The 20,202-nt window shown below is 37.5% G+C and overlaps 1 protein-coding gene and 1 pseudogene across 2 annotated transcripts; one reads left to right on the top strand and one right to left on the bottom strand.

Moving 5' to 3' along the window:
- Nucleotides 1-9,297: 9,297 nt before the first annotated feature.
- On the bottom strand, nucleotides 9,298-13,188 carry LOC103335913 (uncharacterized). 2 transcript variants are annotated; one of them, XM_008238947.3, is made up of 6 exons: nucleotides 12,918-13,185; nucleotides 11,332-11,544; nucleotides 10,905-11,000; nucleotides 10,191-10,336; nucleotides 9,822-10,041; nucleotides 9,298-9,719 (listed from the first exon to the last, which is right to left on the bottom strand). In XM_008238947.3, exons 1-6 carry the CDS (start codon nucleotides 13,173-13,175, stop codon nucleotides 9,516-9,518), a joined length of 1,137 nt encoding a protein of 378 aa, XP_008237169.2. In that variant the 5' UTR covers nucleotides 13,176-13,185; the 3' UTR covers nucleotides 9,298-9,515. The 2 variants fall into 2 exon arrangements, with proteins under 2 accessions (XP_008237169.2, XP_088911570.1); XM_089055444.1 differs by lacking the exon at nucleotides 11,332-11,544 and having other exon boundaries at nucleotides 12,918-13,188.
- Nucleotides 13,189-14,996: 1,808 nt separating this feature from the next.
- Nucleotides 14,997-16,859, top strand: LOC103328408 (uncharacterized; annotated as a pseudogene).
- Nucleotides 16,860-20,202: the final 3,343 nt, after the last annotated feature.

The following is a 20,202-nucleotide window of genomic DNA, read 5'->3' as shown; positions in this document are numbered from 1 at the left end:
AAAGAAAAAAAGAAAAAAAAAATTCAAAAAGCTTAATGATGATGTTGGAAGCCATTCAATTTGCCTACAAATAGGCTTCCCATTGCTTAGCAAGACACACTAACGGAGAAGAGAGGAAAGAAAGGAAGAGAAGAAAGGAAGAGTGAGAGGAAAGAGGAGAGAGTGTGAAATCTGAGTGTTAAGTGAGTTCTATCTGAAAGAATTCTATCAGTGTAAACACCAAAAGAGCAAATGTAATTTTACTCCCAATATTCAATGGTACTTTTTATACTTCGATTATTTTATTTTTATACCAAACGAAGACTTGATTAGGATACTTGTTGTAGTTTGAAAGCAAATGAAGTATTTTTGGCGCACAATGAAAGTTCACAGTTTTGCAAAAGTCTTTAACAAAACATGCTCGAGCAGGTTTTCTCTAACTTAAAGTACTTGAGCGGGTTATTTCTAACACAAAGCACTCAAGCGGGTTTTCCCTAACAAAAAGTACTCAAGCTGATTTTATCTGAGAGTTGGGCCCGAAAAATATTTTATTTTTTTATTTTTTTGCACAGTAGAACATGTTTATCTTATCATTTCAGTTTGAATTTAAATTAGTACAGGTTTCTAACTGTTGTGTTTGAAGCCGCAAACAGTATTATATATACCCAATATCCAACCATAAAAAAAGTAACTTATTTTCAACAAACAAATAAAACGTCATATTTTTCTTACATTCTGTATGGAGAAGAAGCACATCTAAGTTCCCCAAAGATCAGGGATTCGGTGCTGGATCTTTGATTTATAGATAGTTGAATTCTTGGAGATAGACATCCATTGAATTGAACTTCAAGCACTGAAAATGGGCGAAATTCTATCTTTAGGACATTGCCAATATGGAGGTAAAGCTCGTCACATGTATGTGTATGTTGGGGGACACGGCGCTCGAAAAAGACTCTATTGAGTTTGTACTCAGAAGTAGGTTGTCTTTAATGGAGGTAAAGTAGCCAGCTGGTAAGTGAGGAGCTCGAACAATGGCCTTCTTGTTGTAGTAAGATGTCGGCTGCTGCTAGTATGCTGCAACTTGAACAATGGCCTTCTTGTTGTAGTAATGATGTAGAACAAATGGCAGATTTTATCGCGGTTGAGCTAGAAAAAGGACATAGCGGGAATTTGCAGATTTGTCGTCCGAGCTCCGATTAGGACGCAAAATACCATTTCGGAAAGGGAACGATGCCACGAGTCAAACTCACTGCTTTGCTGTGAAGTATGATGGATTTTGGCATTCTGAGGTCGTTTGGTCTTCCAAAACGGCATTCAAAGTTTCGTAGTTAATTTTCGGAATAAATTCTCTTTTTCAGTTTTAATGTAATAACTCCCCTAGCAGCTCAAGGGTTGAGAGATGTGTATTTAGTCAGAGTTGGTGAACATTTTCAGTATCTCAGATTTTAATAAAATTATTCCAAGAGAATTCCTCTTAATTACTGGTGGAATCCAGATTTCTTGTTACTCAAGGTTTTCGTTTGAAACATTTGTTGCTTGTGCTGCGTCAAGTAAGATGTCAGTTGTTGGTGATGTGCTGCAACTCGAACAATGGCCTTTGGCAAGTGCTGGCGGCATAGGTCTCACCAAGTCAATGGTCCACTGCATGCATGGCCATGGACTATTCTTCGGATGGCAGGCCGGGGATTGGTTTATAACGTTGGCATCGATCACATCTTTGAGCATACTCTGTGGAGTCTTGGCACATGGTAGGCTAGAAGTAGCCTATGCTAAGATCCTTCTGGACAAGTGATCTACCCCTAGCTTGATTCCCACATTCGCCGTTGTATATTTGCAGAGCATCTCGAGCGTTTGCGGGTATTTGATGCATGTAAGATGAGGGCCGAAGTATGATCTACGAACAAGCATGTTGTCTTTCATGTAGTATCTCGCAACTTTCTGTTTGATTTTTCTGGCATCAGATATGTCCTTTGGCAAGTTTTCGTTCACTAGGTAGTCAATGATAGGATCTTGTCAGCTACGATCCTCGTCAATCTGCATCAAGTTCGGCTTAGTGAGAGAGAAGAAGCCCAAAAAAGGAACAAACCCACGTGATGTTTTATGACTAAGAAAGGTCAACAATTTCAACTGGGTTGATAAAAGTTGACAAGGGCAGGCAAAACAAGGGACATCTCTGAATCTCTGCCACCAGAAGATCAAAACCCTTTTTTATATTTAGAAATATTGCTTCTGCTCCAGAGAAGACATCGACTTTCAAGAGATACGCAGGCTAAGTTTTCAAAAAAAGATAAGCAGGAAACAGGGAGTTGTTCAAACTGGAAAATCAAACTAACCATCAAAGTTTGAACTCTTACAAAGAGCAATTAAATTGGAAGGAGGGTTAGGTTTCCTTTCAAAGAAAATACAGGGAAGTGATTGCCATAGGAACTGACTGTTGAGAGCTTATCTGCCAGAATTGATAAAAATATCTTTTTCTTTGCATTTAAAAAGTAAGAGATATTTTGAGAATTTTTGCCACCCATTATTAAAAGAATTAGAAACCCTACTCCAAAGCATTTCTTATAAATATAAGAGGGGGTGAACAGAACACTCAACAGACAATCAATCAAACAACCAAAAAATCAACCCAAGACAAGAACTCAAAATGATCACTTGATCCTTGAGAACCCTCAAACAGACTGAAGCAACCAAAAGCTCATTCAAGCCATAGAAGAAGCCAGCTATAAATCAGAACTTCCAAGTTCAAACTTAGAAAATAAGTCATTCAAAACGAGATTCCTCTCGTTACAAATTTGGTTCAGCAAAAGCCAAAACAAGCAGAGTTTGAGTTTTCACAAATATGAAAACCTCAACAAATTTATGGAGAGCCCTGACCAAGCAGAACAGGTATCAAACCATGGCTCTGATGACACAGGAGAAATATGACATAAAGCCATTAGGCACATGACATTTGTAAGTGATTTGGAAGAAACTGTAGTCTAAAATAAAATAGAAGTAACATTAAAGAAACCGAAACGGAAGTCGTTGTTATATAAAAGTAAAGAACTAGAAAACGAGAAATTATACAATAGGACGGTAGTACCATCTGGCAATTGACACTGGTACTACGTTCCACTGAGCTTGTGACATGTGGTCGTGGATGTAATAAATTTCTCTCCAACGACGTTTGTTTCTCCAAAACCTCCGTCTCTTTCTTTTCTCTTTCTGTCCTCAGATCTTGTTTTCTAAAAACTTAAAACTATTCCAAATTTCAGTCGGCAATTTACCCATAAACACATCGCATGTGCAGATTAAGTTTAGAGCACCCATTACTTGTCAAAGATTATGAGAGAGAATACCAAAATTTCCAAGAGGCCCATTAATTAGAGATCTATGAAGAAATTGAAGAACTTTGCCCTACAAATCCATTCCCCACAATCTTTGTTGGTCTATCACACCATCATTTCAAGCAAATTCATAATTCAACAAAGACCCATCAAAGATCATGCGTTGATCGTGGTTGATTTCTAAAATAAAATAAAAATTATGGGTTGAAAAACATCTTCTCTTGAAGAAAGAATTTTAAAAAAAATCCATAAATTTTGGCAATTTTCAGTGAGAGTTTGCTTCAAGTAAATTAACCGCTAAAAGAAATAATCTTGGCTTCTTGCATCATGTAACTCCATTGTTTTGCATCGGAGCTTTACACAAATTTTTAATTTACATTTTCTTCTTCTTATTATTATTCTCTTTTCTGGTAGGCACCTTCAAACTTTTTTTTGCCGGTCAAAGTCGGCGCCTTCAAACTTGAGTTCAGTCTCTAGGAAGAATAACAAAGAAACGGAGGTTTTGGAGAAGGCAAACATCGTCATGGAGAAATTTATTACCATCCACGTGTTGCAAGCTCAGTGGAACATAATACCACATGTCAATTGCCACGTGGTACTACTGTACTATTGTATAATTTCTCCTAGAAAACGATACAACTTGTGAGCTTGTTTGGGTTTGCCGTTTTCTGCTTCGCATTGTCATGAAGTCTTACCGTGCTTCCTTAATCATTTATTGTCATGCAAGAATCATACAAAAGCTTACATCAATCACCTGCTCAATGTTCACGAAATGCTGGCTCAGAGACTCTACTAGAAATGTATGTTATCATCATTCATTGTAGTTGTCATCATCATCATCAGATTGTCCTTTGATTTTGCAGACATAGTACTCACCATTATCTAGGATTATTCCGCTCAATAAGGGAGAGGCAATTAAATCCGGTTATTTTGAGCAATTCAGACAGGAAATTGTTGAGGGTAGATGTTACCATGTTGCTGTTGAAGCTGCTGCTGCCTGCATGTGAATTCGTTACGTAATTTCAACATTTTAATTTTAAGGAGAGAGAGAGAGTGTGTGTGTGTGTGTTTGTTTACAATTAGATTAGATTGATGAACAAGTGGAATAGTGAAACGTATACAAGGGTCACTTTCAAATTAGTGTAAGAACTTTTTTTGTTATTTGGATTTACCCTTTGGGTTGGCTGTTACCCGTGCACTCCTCCATATTATTTTGATTAACCCTTTGTGGTTATTGTGTTTCCGTATTTGTATTAACCCTATGTGGTTATTTGTATTTGTTTTGATCCTTGTGACTAAGGACCTTTAGGCATGAATTATGAATGCAATCTACCACCTTTCTATCACAATTTCAAGTTTATCACCATTATCTAGGATTATCCCGCTCAATAACAGTGAGTTTGGATGAGGAAATTTAAAAGTACAAAGAAATTCATAAATGGCGGAAATTAATATTCTAGATTTTGTAAAGTTTCTTGTTTGGGTGACAAATTTAAAATGCGGAATTTAACCTTTATTTGTAAAGTTATCCTTTTAAAAAAACTCAATATCTCTTGAAATTTTAGAAATGAAGACTTTTACCCTTTTATGGATGAGGGAAAATAACTCGGAATTTAACTAAAAGTCAGTAATTTAAGAGGAGAAATTGACAATTCCCTTATTTGGCAACTTAATTAAGCATGGAATTATTGAATGAGGCGTGGAAAAAATCGGGGAAAGTGGGGCATCAAATTCCCGAGTTTAATTTCCACCAAAATATGTGTCACTTCACAATTTTCATAGGTCATTTACAAAATTCGACACATAAATCCAAACACTGAAATCTTCAATTGCCATAAATTGAAATGATGGAAATATAAATTCCGTCATTTTAGAATTCTATGTAATTTTCAATTCTTTCATCCAAATAGAGGGTTAGATAGAATTTAAAGTTGAGATTTATAACCTCTAAATTCCATGGGAATTGGTTCATGTCAATTTAGAAATTCTGACTTTTGTCAAAATCCCAAGTTTATTCCCTCATTCAAACGCACTGTAAGGGAGGCAATTAAGGATGGCATCATGTTCACAAACTACTTGGACAGAAGGATGGCATCATAGATCTCAGCCATTTTCCAGTGCTCTCCATACTTCGGAAGAATTCGTGAATCCATCGACCACTTCACAGTCTGTTCCTCACTTCACTTGAGGGATATGAACGGCTCAAGTTCTTGCTGACGCAGGTATGAGAAGCCAGAGAAGAACTTTGATAGCACAGAGGAGCATCAACGTCTTCCACGAACAGTTTGGCCATTTCTTCAGGGATATTGCCAAACCAGTGGGGACCCAGAACGAGGGTGTTCCTAAACATGTGAAGAACATTTACATCAAGGTTCTTCTGGGTATATGGATGAAGCTTGCCACGAATCTCGATCACGTGTTGATCAACACCTGCTCCAGAAATGTAGGGAGGAGGAAGACCTTTTGGTGAGAGTTTTTGAGAAGACATTCTCAATTTCAAGCTAAATCAGAGAAGAATTGAAGGATGATCTAAAAGACAGAGGTTTCTGGGAATATTTAGATAGCTTAAGGGAGTTAGGTTTTCGAAATGAACGGTATTGGAGTTCTTTTGTAAGTTCTTATAGGCTCAGGAAGAAGATCGTGGAAGGAGAAGGGTTGCCCAGTTTTAACTAGCCGTTAATTACCCACTTCCCCACGAAGTTGAGTGAATAGGCAGACGTGGGCTACAGCAACGGAAGAAAACGGAGCGCATCATTAATTAGCCAATCATTAAGTCGGAAACATTTCAAAAACGATTCAGACTTAAGGGGCATTGTTTGGGCCTAAATTTCATGCGCCAGCCCAATTGATTATTAGCCCATGTTAGTTTTAACTAGCCGTTAATTACCCATTTCCCCACGAAGTCCGAGTGAATAGGCAGACGTGGGCTAGAGCAACGAAAGAAAATAGCGCGCATCATTAATTAGCCAATCATTAGGTCTGAAACATTGCAAAAACGATTCAGACTTAGGGGACATTGTTTGGGCCTAAATTCCACGCGCTAGCCCAATTGATTATTGGCCCATGTCAAAAACCTGAGTTTGGGCTTTGTTAAAGTCAGAGATCAGCCCAAATGGTTTTAGAGGCCCAAGACGTTTGTAAACCAATTTGCAAGGATTAAATTCACATATTAAAGATTAATTGCCATTAAATGGTGTTTTAATCTGGACAAATCAGTTTCTAAATTGATTTTAAGAATATACCCAACTTTTAATCTCTCAAAAGCTCAAAATTTGATCATCACCGTTGATCTCAATTCCAAAGTTCAAGTCAGCATATTTTTTTAGGAAGATCTTTTCTCTCAAAAAGCCCACATGACTCTAAAGTCAAAGTTTTCAATTGGGCAGAGGAAGTGATGGGGGATGGTAGAAAGTTTGAATCAGAAAAACACTCCCCATAAACATTTAATGCCAGAAAAAGAGGGCCAGGTTTTCTTTCTATGCTCATGAGGGCTCTACATCAAAACAGGTTGCGTTTACAAGAGACAAACAAGAGACAAGGAAGCTGTTTGTTGGAAAAAGCAAATGGACCATCATAGAGACTGACTATTGATTGGTCTGTTGTTTTTGTTAGAATAATAACTCCCCCCCTTTTTTTTTGCATTGGAAAAGGAAAATCCTTTCAAAAGATCTACCATCCAAATATTAAAGATTAAACCCTCATTCAGATTCTCTATAAATATGAGAAGAGGTGAACAGGGTACAGACAGCCAAAAAATCAAATCAAAACAAAAACTCTCAAGTCATACTAACAAAATTCAAAAAAATATCATACGATCTCAAGGGGCCTTCAGACTCCGAAACAATCAGATCATTTGGTTTGAAAATCCATCCAGCTTCTAAACAAAATGCAGAACTCATACTTCTTACTCTAGTTCAGTTCAGGGAAGCAATTCACAAAGGAAACGAGATTTCTCTCGTTATTAATTTGGTTCAGCATAAGCCAAATCAAGCAGAATCCAGGTTTTTCATAATATGAAAACCTCAACAAATTTACAGAGATGCCTTGATCTCTCAGAATTGCCAAAATAGCTCTTGGATGATTCATAATCTAGCAGAACATGTACTATAGTGCAACCCGAGGTCAGCAATCATCAATCTCAACTCTGCCCATCCAACAAGCCTCTCAATGGCTAAAATAGATTAAAAGCTCTGCCAACCTCAACATTGGTATTGATGTTCAGCTGAACCTCATCAATTGAAGGTGCTGACGTTCGAATCCAGCACAGATACATTCAATCCAGCCCGAGTCACAGGCAAAAATCCAAGCAAGAATCGAAGCCCAGTGTTCTATCGTCCTTTCAAACGTGGCAGTTCCCTTTTGTTTTAAATTGTGTAATAGGCAATTTCTTTTTAAAACAATTTGATTTATTTCAATATTCATCTTGGCTAGAACTACTAGTTTACTGTGAGAAATTGTGAAGTCCTCACTAGTCTAAGGCAAGAAAAGAACTTACTTGGGAGATATTACTCACCCAAATTCACAATCACTTGTTTAGAGTTAGTAACTTGGGGCACAAGTTATCTATTTTTCACAAGTCCATTAGGGTTTTTAACTGCTAACAGTGGCATGCTCGCACATCAAAGAAAGTTGACTTGTTGACCACAAATGGTTCTCAAGCCAATGGGGAACTTTATCCTACCATTACAGGACTAAATCAAAACGGGTGAACACAGCTACTAGTGAATTTGAACATATCAAACTGGAGAGAGTAGAGAAAACATAGAAATAAAGGTTACTTTGAAACCACTATGTTCATTCAAATGCTCTTGTTTTCAGTGACACCACCAACTCCATGCTTTTTCCATTGCTCTTCACGTACCATATTCCATTAAATTAGCATGTATGTTTTGCCGATTAAAGTTTACATAGGTTTTGTTTAATGAGATATAAGGTTACATTTGAATTTGATAGACGTCAATTACATTTAATTTCTTTTTCTGAAATTCTTTTAATTTTTTATTTTAAAATTTAATAATCGTCAAAATCCCATTTACTTTGAAGAGGTGCTCCTACAACATACATTTCTCCTCCTCCTAGAGCTGGCAACAAAACTGCTAAAGCTGCCATCACTATGAAAAAAGCTACCACCATCTTTTTTTGACCTAGCTGGTATTTGAATATTAGTGAATTTTTTAATTGCATTTTGAAAGTTTATAAAGAGAAAATGTCTATAGATTAAGTTTTATCGGATATAACGATAATGAATGTGTAATTTAAAAAATTTGAACAAAATTAAATTTTTGTATAAAAATATTTTATAACTCTTTGGCCCTTGAAAGGTTTGACACTACGGAATATGAGGTATGCATCCATGCAAGATATTGTGAATTTTGAAATGTCTTTTGGTGCTACATTCAAACATATTGGGGCCACTTTGTTGATTCAATCAATAGTCATGACTTCATTAATTCATGCATCTTTTTGTTTTGTTTTTTTGTTTTCTGTTTTGTTAATTCAATAGTCATAACTTCTATAATTTATGTTATTTCTCAGTATCATTGGCAGGCAAATTTAGTCCTGTAATTTGGTTTTCGCTTGGAATCCAAATCATTAATTTCACGATATCCTATATTTATATGATCCAGGGTGATAATACCAAGATAATTGCTTCAGAATTCTATTTGATTTAAGATCCTATACATTATAGGAATCTTTTTCATTTTGGATACAAACAATATTGGGGGAGGGGAAAATCAAACCTAGGACTTCAAGTTCACGGGTAAATATTCTTAACGAACCACTTGAACTATAAACCACTTACATACATTATTCCAAGCTTAATAAGTTGGAATGACACATTCAATTTCTTGATCCTTGTCTCTCTCCTTTGTTCTTATTTCACAACACCAACAAAATTTAAGTACTTTGTGACAGCTGAATTGTATCTGTATTCAGCATTAGGGGTGCGGGACTCTATTATCTCATTCTGCTGATTTAATTTTCGGTAGAATTTGCTTAACCTATTATAGCATTAACAAAATTTTTAGTGAAGTTACAAGATTGTACTAATAGAAAGAGAACATCCATGGTCTTTTTTATTTTTATTTTTATACAAGCGATATTCTACTTTAATCAAATCTAAACTACAGGGAGGGGAAAGTCATCCATCAACAAACTTTGTTGACCACATCAGCCCAACTCTATTCTACAGTGTGAAACTCATATGGCTCAGCTGTGAGTCAACAATATATCACTGAACTTGTGCTTTATCAGAAGTTGAGCCTCTTCAACTAGCCTCTTTACCACCTCCCCTGCAGGTAAAATTTCCTTGATGAGGCCTACACTTTGGCCAGCATACATCACCATGCTTTCAATGTCACCAGTTGCAGTCACATTCGGAACAGTACCAGCAAGACGACGAATTTCTATTTCCTGTTGGAGAACATAACCCAGAAATCGTTAATGGTTCATGGCCTATATCTTCAAATAAAGTAGATGCTTTACTTGTCAATTATGACAGGATTTCATTCTCACCCTATCATGTATTGTCGAATGACCGATGACAGGCTGATCCGCTTCATTCTGATGAGGAGGAAGAGATTTCCAATCATTGAAGAATGGTGTATGCAGAACACGATGCGGTGCTCCAGGCCACCTTGCACGCCCGAATACATCAGTGTACTCAGTTCTGTCAAATTCAACCAGCTTCCTCTTGTATGTGGGATGAGCACGGCTTTCCTGAGTTGCAAGAAACCTGTAATATAATGAGAACAATCTTATATATCAACCAAAATCAATAAAGATAAAACTTAAATTTGATAGATGATAAAAAAAGTTCTCAAACTGTGATAGTTCAGAATGTTTTTCATAAGTTGAACTATATAAAGATGGAGTATATGAAACCTAGTGCCTAGGCAGACCCCTTGAGCACCAAGGGCCAGAGCAGCAACATATCCACGGGCATCCACTATACCACCGGCCGCGATAACAGGTATATCCCGATCTCCAACAAGATCAGCTACCTTTGGCAACAATGAAATCAAAGCATCCTGTAATATATTAACAATAAAAAGCACATGGATGTCAACACTTATCAGTAAATCCTTAGACAAAAAATCAGGCAACATATAAGCAAAGAACAAATAAAACACAAAAACACGAATGTGAAGCAGCTGTGCCAATCCATAGAGTTCTTTCTGGGACAAGGTCAAAGGTTTTAGTTCAAGACATTGACACTCCAAAGAAAAAATTACGATGAATATATAATCTTATCCATGTGACATATGCAAAAAGGTATATTTGAAACGGAAAGAAACTCATCAAAGAACAGATTATTTTACTTATAAATATTAACACAGCGTGATAACAGATTATGAGCTATCTGTTAATACATTTGATTGCTTTATTCCTTTGGAGTCATTGTTTCAAAGAAGAGGTAAACCATCCCAAACCGAAATTTACATTCTTTCATACTTTGTTTTAATGTTATTTTATATTCCAAGTAAAGAAGTACAGAGCAATCAGATACAACTACCATTAACTCTAGAAACGAAAATGTTATAATGCTTTTATAAAGAAAAAACACTCATACATTTGGATTCCAGCAAGCACTCTCACCTGACTGATCACATGCCCTCCTGCTTCACGCCCTTGAACAATAATTGCATCTACACCAGCATATATTGCTTTATTCGCTTCATCCAAGCTACCAACCTGCAATGGAATTATATGGAACTCAGCGGGAAGTCCGGGGAAAAAATAATCAACAAGGCAATAATTATTTTGCATCAAAGTGAAAAGATAGACCAACCATCCATCAAGTAAACCATACTGCCCTTAATCTAACCTTTGAGCCATGTTCAGCACTCTACATACAATTCCTAAAAAGATGGAGAGAATAAGAGATACTTTCTGAAGAGCGGAAAGCAAACAAAACAATTCTGATAAACCTGATATGAATGGTTGAATGAGGAGAGAAATGAAAGCAAACAGCTTACTATGTCCTAATTATCATTGACGACAGTATTGTTTAAGGACCACTTACTTGAGGAACAACCTTAACCCCAGACTGATGAGCTTTCAACACAAGCTCCTCTGAACATTCACCCCAGTAAACCTGCAGCACTGCTACCTTTTCATCCAAAATGACTTGTATATTTTTCTCATGCGGAAATGCCAGAACAACACCAACCCCAAAAGGTTTGTCAGTTAAGCTTCGAGTCTTCCTTATGAGCTCCCGCAGGTAATGTGGTGACTCCTGATCAGTCAAAATTAGTACATCAGAAGTTTCTTCTTTAATGGCATATGTTCACAAGTTATCCTCTATTGTTTATATTCACATAAGCTTAACAGCGATTTGCTGCTAAAATACTGCAAGGAGACCATAGTACCAAGAAAGGCCAGTTATTGTATACTGATATATTCACATAATCATTTCGGAGAACCGTTTAGCTGCTTTTTCCCATATCTTTCTTTTTCTTTTCCACTTTGCCTGTTTGTTTCCACCTTTATGGAAGAGATTATAACTATCACAGATGCACTTTCAGATTTCCAAATGACAGGCCATACTCAAACTTGAACCACTGATCTGAATTTTGCAAGAGCTTCCTTGGAAAAGCTAATGATGTGGCATAGAAAAGAAAAGAGGCGAGGGCATGGAAAATGGCCTCAGGCATAATTACGCGTCCTCACCCTCTCAGGTTTGAGACTAAGTGGGCATGTATTTGTGCATTTGTGATCAGACTTCTGGGGTATATGAATTACGCAGCCAAGAAAAAGCAATCAAAGGCATCAAGACTTGAGTGATAATCATTAAGGCTCACGGTCATCTCAGTCCTTGGTTTCTTCACTAAAAGAGGGAAAGAACGTTCAAACTGGTTGGAAGAAGACAAATGACCAATCTAATCCAAAGAATAAAAAGAGTAAGACTTCGAAAATGGACTACAAGTCCTAAAAAAGTTTATGAACAAAGGAAAATCTCAAAATTAGAGCAGCACTCAGTTGAACTGATGTACCAATTTGAGGCAGAGAAGTCTGTATTCAGGGAAATTGACATGGATGCAAAGTAACTCCAATGGCTAGCTGGATGTTATTGCTTGGCACGATCCACATATGCGTCTCGAATCGTTATTGTTAAAGCACATATTAAAGTGTGAACATTCAAATAAAGCCAATTTGCAATGGTTGAGGAGGCCCAAAATTTCATAAATAGCTTAAAGGCAAGGCTTAGTATGAATGATGTAGAAAAATTGAAGGTGCACAACACACAGACTACATGAAAAAAGACCAGGGTTTGTACTTTCAAGTTTTGAAATTTGCTATTGCTAATCAGACCAGACCTGAAGAGGGAAGTCAAATTGATCTCCAAATCTACCTTTAAGTTTTGAAAGTAGGAATTGAAGTTCAGAAACCAAGGGCTTCATTCATCCAAAGAAAAAAGGGGGTAATTACTTGAGCAAATTGAAGGGAAAACACAGAAATATTGCAAACCATCCTTAGCTAGTTTAATCATATTATTTTCCAATTAGATAAAACTACTATTTAGAACAATATTGGAATACTGATATGGGAAATTAAGATCATAAAAGAAAAAAATGGAAATAAAAGAAAAGTGAAACGAAAGAAGCATACCCAATCAGGGGCTCTGAGGAAACCAAGTCCCCCAGCATTAGCAACAGCAGCAACAAGATCGGGTCCAGCAATATCAGGTCCCAATGGTGCTTGAATAATTCCATACTCAAAACCCAATATCCCACCCCAACCCATCTCTATCTCTCTCTCTCTCTCTCTCTCTCTCTCTATGCATGTATTTATTTTGCTCAGTGGGTAGTAAGATGGCTGCTGCTGAGTGATGAAGCGTGAACGTGGACAAGTGTTACTAATGTTCATGTAGGAGACCTGTTATTTCTGGTTTCTACAAGTAAGTTAAAAACTAATGCGTTCTTTTTATTTTCCAAATAACGTCAGGGGGGACGTCAACTTCTGGATTTTCCTTCTTATTTTATCCACAACAATGATAATTTTATGCTGATCAACTCCAATCGCAATTCTCCAGTGTTAGAAGAGTACTCAAATTTGATTTTTCCTTTTCTTTTTCAAGCTCAAGTAGCCAAGAACATTTACTCCTATTTGAGGTTATCGATTCAATTCTCCTTCTAGAATGTCGCTTATATAAAAGACAAAATCAAAATTAAATAAATAAAAATAGAAAAATCATTTGTTAGACAATTTGGGTCATATATCACCCCCTCCATGTAGGGCTCCAGCCCACCCCATTATTTTCTCTAAGAAAAATTCGAAACACATGAAAGAATCTGTGGAGCTCATCAAGGTGGAAGAAAAATGTGCTGGTTAATTAGAATGTATGGCTACTTTTGGCCAACTATGATGAAGGATTGCATTGACTATTCCAAGGGACAGGGACGGACCCACAGTGGGGTCAATGGGGTCAAACGACCCTATGAACTCCAAGAAAGTAAGGTAGAAAGTCCCTTTGAATTGGTATGTGACCCCATGAAAGGCTGAAGGAGTTGCAGAGGTACTGAGGAAGAAGAAGATGAACAGAAATTTGTTTTTTTCAAAGAAGGCCAAAACGGCGCTGCTTTGGCCCTTCTTTTTTTAACGGGCTGGCCAAAATATTGTTTTGGACCACCAACGCTTTTTAAAACCGGTTACCAAAACGGCTGCTTTGGTAGCGAACGGCGCGCTTTTGGTAGCGAAGCGCTTTGGGCCAAAGATAAAGATCGATTTTTAAAGACTCGCCAAACGACGTCGCTTTGGTCCGTGTCTTTAAAAAAAAGAGGTCGATTGTATATGCACGCACCCTCCATCTCTCCCGAATTTTCAACTCCAAAACCCCATTTTCTAAACCCTTAAACCTAAATCCAATCTCCACCCCCACAAACTTTAACCCTCTCCCCACCAAGCCTTTAAGCCCCAACTCCTCCATTGCCGCCGCTTAGCAGCCGCCGCTTCCAAAAGCTTGGCTCCGCTTCCACCACCTCACAATTCAAGGTAAATTCTACTTCCACCACCTCACAATTCAAGGTAAATTCTAACTCTAAACCTAAATAACTTGGATTGAAATTGAATGTATGATTATATTATATTGTTTTGATACATTGGATGTTTTATTTATGAATTTTTTGTGGTTAATTGGTATAAATTTGATGTTCTCTTTAATTGATTTTAGTTATTATTTTGATTAATTTATGTAGAATTATGGAAAGATTTTTTAAGAGGAAGTCATCATTGGGTAGTTCGGATAGTGTGGGTAATTCAAGAACTTCAAGTTCAAGACAAAGTGAGTTAGATGAGGTTTTAGCTAATCTTCAGGCAGACCCGGGACTAAGAATTCGTATGATTGAGTATGATACTAATATTAGAGATGAGGTTCGAAGAGAATATCTACAAAAAGGACCTTGTCAACCTAGAGGTCATTCTTTCCCACAAAGTAATATCTCATGAATTAATCGACGCTTCATTCCCCAATGGTTTGATGAATTTGATTAGTTGGAGTATAATGTATCTAAAGATGCTGCATTTTGTCTTTATTGCTATATCTTTAAATCCAATTTTGAGCAAGTGGGTAGTGAAGCCTTCACCGGAGCAAGGTTTAAGAATTGGAAGAAAGGGAGAGAAAGAATGAAGGTGCATGTTGGACCGGTTGGTAGTGTTCATAATAAAGCTAGAGAAGCTGCTACAAATTTGATGAATCAAAGTACACATATTGAAACGGCTATGAACAAACACTCCGAACAAGCTCGTGTGGCATATCGAAGATGCTTAATTGCTTCAATCAAGTGCACTAAGTTTCTATTGAGACAAGGTCTTTCTTTCCATGGAAATGATGAAAGTGCCACTTCAAGCAATAGAGGAAATTACTTGAAGCTATTGCAATTCCTTGCAGATAACGATGAGAAAGTTAAAGAAGTTGTGTTGGAAAATGTTCCGGGGAATCTCAAGTTAGTAGCTCCAAAGATTCAAAAAGATATTGTCAATGCATGTGCTGGGGAAACACTTGATGTTATCATGAGTGGTTTAAAAGATAGATTATTTTCTATATTGGTGGATGAAGCACGTGATATTTCTGTGAAGGAGCAAATGGCTATGGTGTTGCGTTATATGGATGACAAAGGGCATGTAATTGAAAGGTTTGTGGGGTTCAACATGTTACCGACACCACTTCAAGTTCACTAAAGGATGCCATTGACATATTCTTTTCTTCCAATGGTTTAGCTTTTCTAAGTTACGAGGACAAGGTTATGATGGAGCTAGCAATATGAGAGGTGAGTTGAATGGCCTCAAAACAAAGATTTTGAGAGAACAACCTTGTGCATACTATGTTCATTGCTTTGCTCATCAACTTCAACTAGCACTTGTTGCATAGCAAAGAAGAATATTGATATTGCCTCTTTCTTCACAACCACTAATAGTGTGGTTAACCATGTTGGAGCATCTTGTAAGCGGCGTGATGCACTTAGAGCACAACTTCAAGAAGAGCTTGTGATAGCTTTTGAAAATGATTGTCTTATAACGGGGCGAGGTTTGCATCAAGAAACAAGTCTCAAACGTGCCGGTGACACACGATGGAGCTCACATTACGGTACCATTATTAGCATCATTTCTATGTTTTCATCTGTGATTCATGTGCTTCAAATGATTATTGATGATAATCCCAATAATAGTGCCGGTGAAGCAAATAAGATTCAAAAGAAAATGCTTACTTTTTAGTTTGTGTTTCACCTATTCTTAATGAAAGCTATATTGGGACTCACAAATGATGTGTCACAAGCACTGCAAAAGAAAGATCAAGAAATTATGAATGCAATGGCTTTGGTGAAATCATGCAAGAAAAAGCTACATTGGATGAGGTATAATGGGTTTGATGCATTAGTTGAAGAGGTGTCTTCATTTTGTGACAAACATCATATTGATGTTCCTAACATGGATGAGGCCTTCGTACTTCCAGGGAGATCAAGGTGTACTGCTCCAATAAAGACAAATCGTCATCATTATCGTGTGGAGCTCTTTATTTATGTCATTGATGAGCAACTTACAGAGTTAGATGATCGTTTTAATGAGGTAAATACTGAGTTGCTTATTTGTTTGGCATGTTTGAGTCCGAATGATTCATTTGTAGCTTTTGATAAACAAAAGCTAATTCGTCTTGCTCAATTTTATCCTCAAGACTTTTCGGACGGGGATCTTTTGGCACTTGAAGATCAACTTGAACTTTGTATTCATTGTGTGCGTTCAAGTAGTGATTTCTTTGACTTGCAAGGGATTGGTGATCTTGCAAAAAAAATGGTGGAGACAAGGATGCATCGAGCATTCAATTATGTGTATTTGCTTATTACATTGGCTCTAGTTTTACCGGTTGCTACTGCTTTAGTTAAAAGGGCATTTTTCGTCATGAATATTATCAAAGGTCCACTTAAGAACAAAATGGGAGATCAATGGTTGAGTGATAGCTTACTTGTTTATGTTGAGAATGATGTTTTTGATTGTATTGAAAATGAAGCTATAATGCTTCATTTTCAAAATATGAAACCTCGTCGTGGCCAATTGTAATTTGTAATGTTGTTTTTTAAATGAATTATGAATGAATGTATTGTAGTTTCATTTTCAATGTTATATTAATCTTTATAAATAAATAAAAATTGAACTTTTACACTATGACCCTACGACATAAAATTCTCTATCCCTGCCAAGGGATGTGAGGCTTGTCAAAGGCACGGCCCAATCCAACAAGCTCCTTCAGTTCACATGAATCCAATAGTCAAACCATGGCCATTCAGAGGATGGGCAATGAATCTCATTGGCAAGATCTATCCAGCCAGTAGCAAACAACACTGTTTTATCATTGTAACTACAGACTATTTCACCAAATGGGTGGAAACCAAGCCTGTTAAGTCCACTACATCCCAAGAGATCATCAACTTCATAGAAGAGCATATTATACAAAGGTTTGGCATTCCAGAATCAATCATAACAGACAGAGGATCTTCTTTCATATCTGGAGAAATGCTAGATATGGCGGAGGCATTCAAATTTAAGTTATTCCAATCCACCCTTTACTATGCTCAAGCTAATGGACAGGCAAAATCCAGTAATAAGGTGATCATCAACATTATCAGAAAAATACTTGAGAAAAATCCAAAGCAATGGCATGAGAAGTTATCAGAAACTCTATAGGCATATAGAACATCAAAAAGAGAGGCAACTGGCATGACCCCTTATGCTCTCACCTATGGCCATGATGCAATTCTGCTTATGGAAATAGCAGTCCAATCTCTCATAATTGCTCATCAACACAATCTGGTTGGAGAAGACTACTCTCAAGCCATACTCGCTGGAGCTGGAGGGATTGGATGCAAGTAGGATTGACACCCTCAACAAACTCTTAGCAGGAAAACAGGCTGTGTCAAGGGCCTACAACAAAAGAGTCAAAAACAAGAGTTTTGAAGAAGGAGAGATAGTTTGGAAAGCAGTTCTGCCTCTTGAAACACACATAGCTGCTTATGGAAAGTAGTCACCTACATGGGAAGGTCCTTTCATAATTAAGCAGATCCTTGGATTAGGAGCATACATATTACAGGATCGAGATAGAGATGTTCATACTGCACCAATTAATGGCAAATGGTTGAAGAAATTTTATCCAACCATGTAGGACTCACAGGCTGCACAAACAGATCCTGGGATAGAGAAGAAACAAGATTGAAACTGTTTGTTTAAAGTTTTGTTCAGAAATTATTTTTGTCTGATCTGTTAAAATTTAATTTCTCTTTTACTCCTTTTTATTTCATCAAAAGAAATTGAATATTCGAAAATTGCAACAAATAAATAGCTTTTATTAAATATTAAATATTAGTCATTTTTCCATGACTAAAGTTTATTACATTTTCTAAAAACTAGAGTCTAAAATCCTAATTTTCTAATAGTTTCTTGCAACCCAGCCCTCTTGATGGAAATTTCTTGCTGGAGAAGCATCCCATGATGAAGAGAGCCCTCTACAATCTCAATGCTGGCCTAGAAGCTGCAACTATGTTCAGTACTAGAAAAGTGGCCTTGGTCTTGGTACCCACCCACCCTAAGCTTCCTCTACTCACCCCTCAAGCTGCCGCTGCTTCTCGGAGCCTCAATGTGCTTCTCTAGTTTGTCAAGTAGTGGTTTTGGTTTCCTTGTAATCTTCCACCATCATATCCAATTCCACCTTCTGTTTCTGATAGTCAACCAGGTTAGCTTCATGTGTGGCTTTGCAGAATTCGGAAGCTTTGAACGAGGGTCTGGAGATCTTCAAGCAATTGTGAAGGTTGAGCACGTCTCTCGCCAAGCCAAGTCTGATCTCAAGAATGGGCCTAGGGGCCACATTTTGCGTATGCAACAGGTCTAGATCCTACATCACCGATCTATAGCTTCCTTATTTTCATCCAAGTCCAGCTCCGTTGACTGCCATATTTTAACCCTGTCCACTACCTCATCCACTACTTTAGACTTGGTCTTGCCATGAGTAGAGCTGAGCTGCTCTAGCCTATCCAGTTGAGCATCCAGTCCATGGCTTCAAATTCAGCAGCTCAAAGCAAATGAGGCAGTTGGTGAGCTAGGAATGGAGTGAATAGGCATCGCAAAGAGATGATTTCAAAGAAACACCAGTGCTAAGAACTAAAAGAAACAAAAGAAGGCTACAAATACACCACAACGGGAGGCTTGAGAGGGCTGGTCACCACACCAAGGTCCCAGCAGTTCTATCTTCCTTGACCTGGAAGGAAAATAATCTCAAAATTAGAAGGACAAAGGTAGACAGGATTATAGAGACCAGATAAATTTAGAAAAAAATATGAATTACCTCAGGTGCTGGAATGGCAGCAGAGTGTTCTACTTCCACGTCATCAAAAAGAGCCAACTCTGAACTAGTAGGCTCTGCTCTTTGGGCCTCTTGATGTTTCTTTGCCAGCTCAATACTCTCTGCTATGATTTCAGCAGGAATCACTTCCTACAAAAATACAGAACTGAAGTCAGAAGGAATACAATACAAGACAAGGATGATGCCAAAGGAAGGGATTTCTTGCTATAAACTTACTTATTCTTCTCCATCCTTTGTTTTTTCTTTTCCTCCTTCAAAATTCTCCTTCTCCTTTTCTTTCTTTTTCTCCTATTCCACGGCCTCAAAGACCTATCGCAGCTCTTCATCAGTTCCTGTGGTCTCAGTAGGAACTGCTACAGTGCTCCTCCTTCTCTTCAAGCTCATTAATAGCCTTCTTTCTCGCTTTGCCTTGGAAGGCTGAGGAGAGTTTTCGCATACAAAGGAAAAAGTCAGAACTAAGTGCAAAACTGATCAAAAATCGACATAATTGAAAGTCAAGAAATTATTCTGGGATCAGCAAACAAAGACTGCCTTGAGCCCGAGTAACTTCTTTTCTTTTCTTTTCTCGCAGTATGAGCCGCCAAAGACTAGCTTCTCGCCAAGGTCTCATAGTCATCCTGCTCATCACCAAAAGGAAGCTTCAGGTCCCAAAGCAGCAATAACAGAGGTAATGCACAAAAAGATTAGCAGATAATCCAAAAAAACAAGCTTAAACGCAGAATTTGGAGGCTTACCAACTACTTCCCACTGGACGCTTTGTTTCCCAAGATTATTTGTCATGGAAGGATCTGAGATAAACAGGCAAAATAGAGTTAAGACACATCTCAAAAATATAGAAATTCAAAACAAAAGAGCAAAACTGCTAGTTTTACCTTCGATCACTTGAGCATTTATGCCTTTGACCATTTGCACTATGAATTTTTTGCTTTTGTTCTCGCTGTATCAGCCAAAGATCCCAAGTCTCAAACAAGATCTTCACAGAACACTAGCATCCGCAGGTGGCAAAACGAGCTTTCAATAGCATCAAACTCGCCAGAATCGCAAGAGTTA

Source organism: Prunus mume, linkage group LG6, assembly GCF_029339155.1.
Source record: "Prunus mume cultivar Tortuosa linkage group LG6, ASM2933915v1, whole genome shotgun sequence".
NCBI lineage: Eukaryota > Viridiplantae > Streptophyta > Magnoliopsida > Rosales > Rosaceae > Prunus > Prunus mume.
Note: the sequence above shows the minus strand (reverse complement) of the source record. Positions and strands in the feature narration are given on the sequence as shown.

Bases quoted from the DNA above. Each gene is read 5' to 3' on its own strand.
- LOC103335913 (XM_008238947.3), bottom strand. From the start codon at position 13,175: ATGAACATTAGTAACACTTGTCCACGTTCACGCTTCATCACTCAGCAG. The intron at 11,545-12,917 runs GTATGCTTCTTT...TTGACTGATCAG, and splicing joins TCCTCAGAGCCCCTGATTGG to GAGTCACCACATTACCTGCG. The intron at 11,001-11,331 runs GTAAGTGGTCCT...ATTCCATTGCAG, and splicing joins GGGTTAAGGTTGTTCCTCAA to GTTGGTAGCTTGGATGAAGC.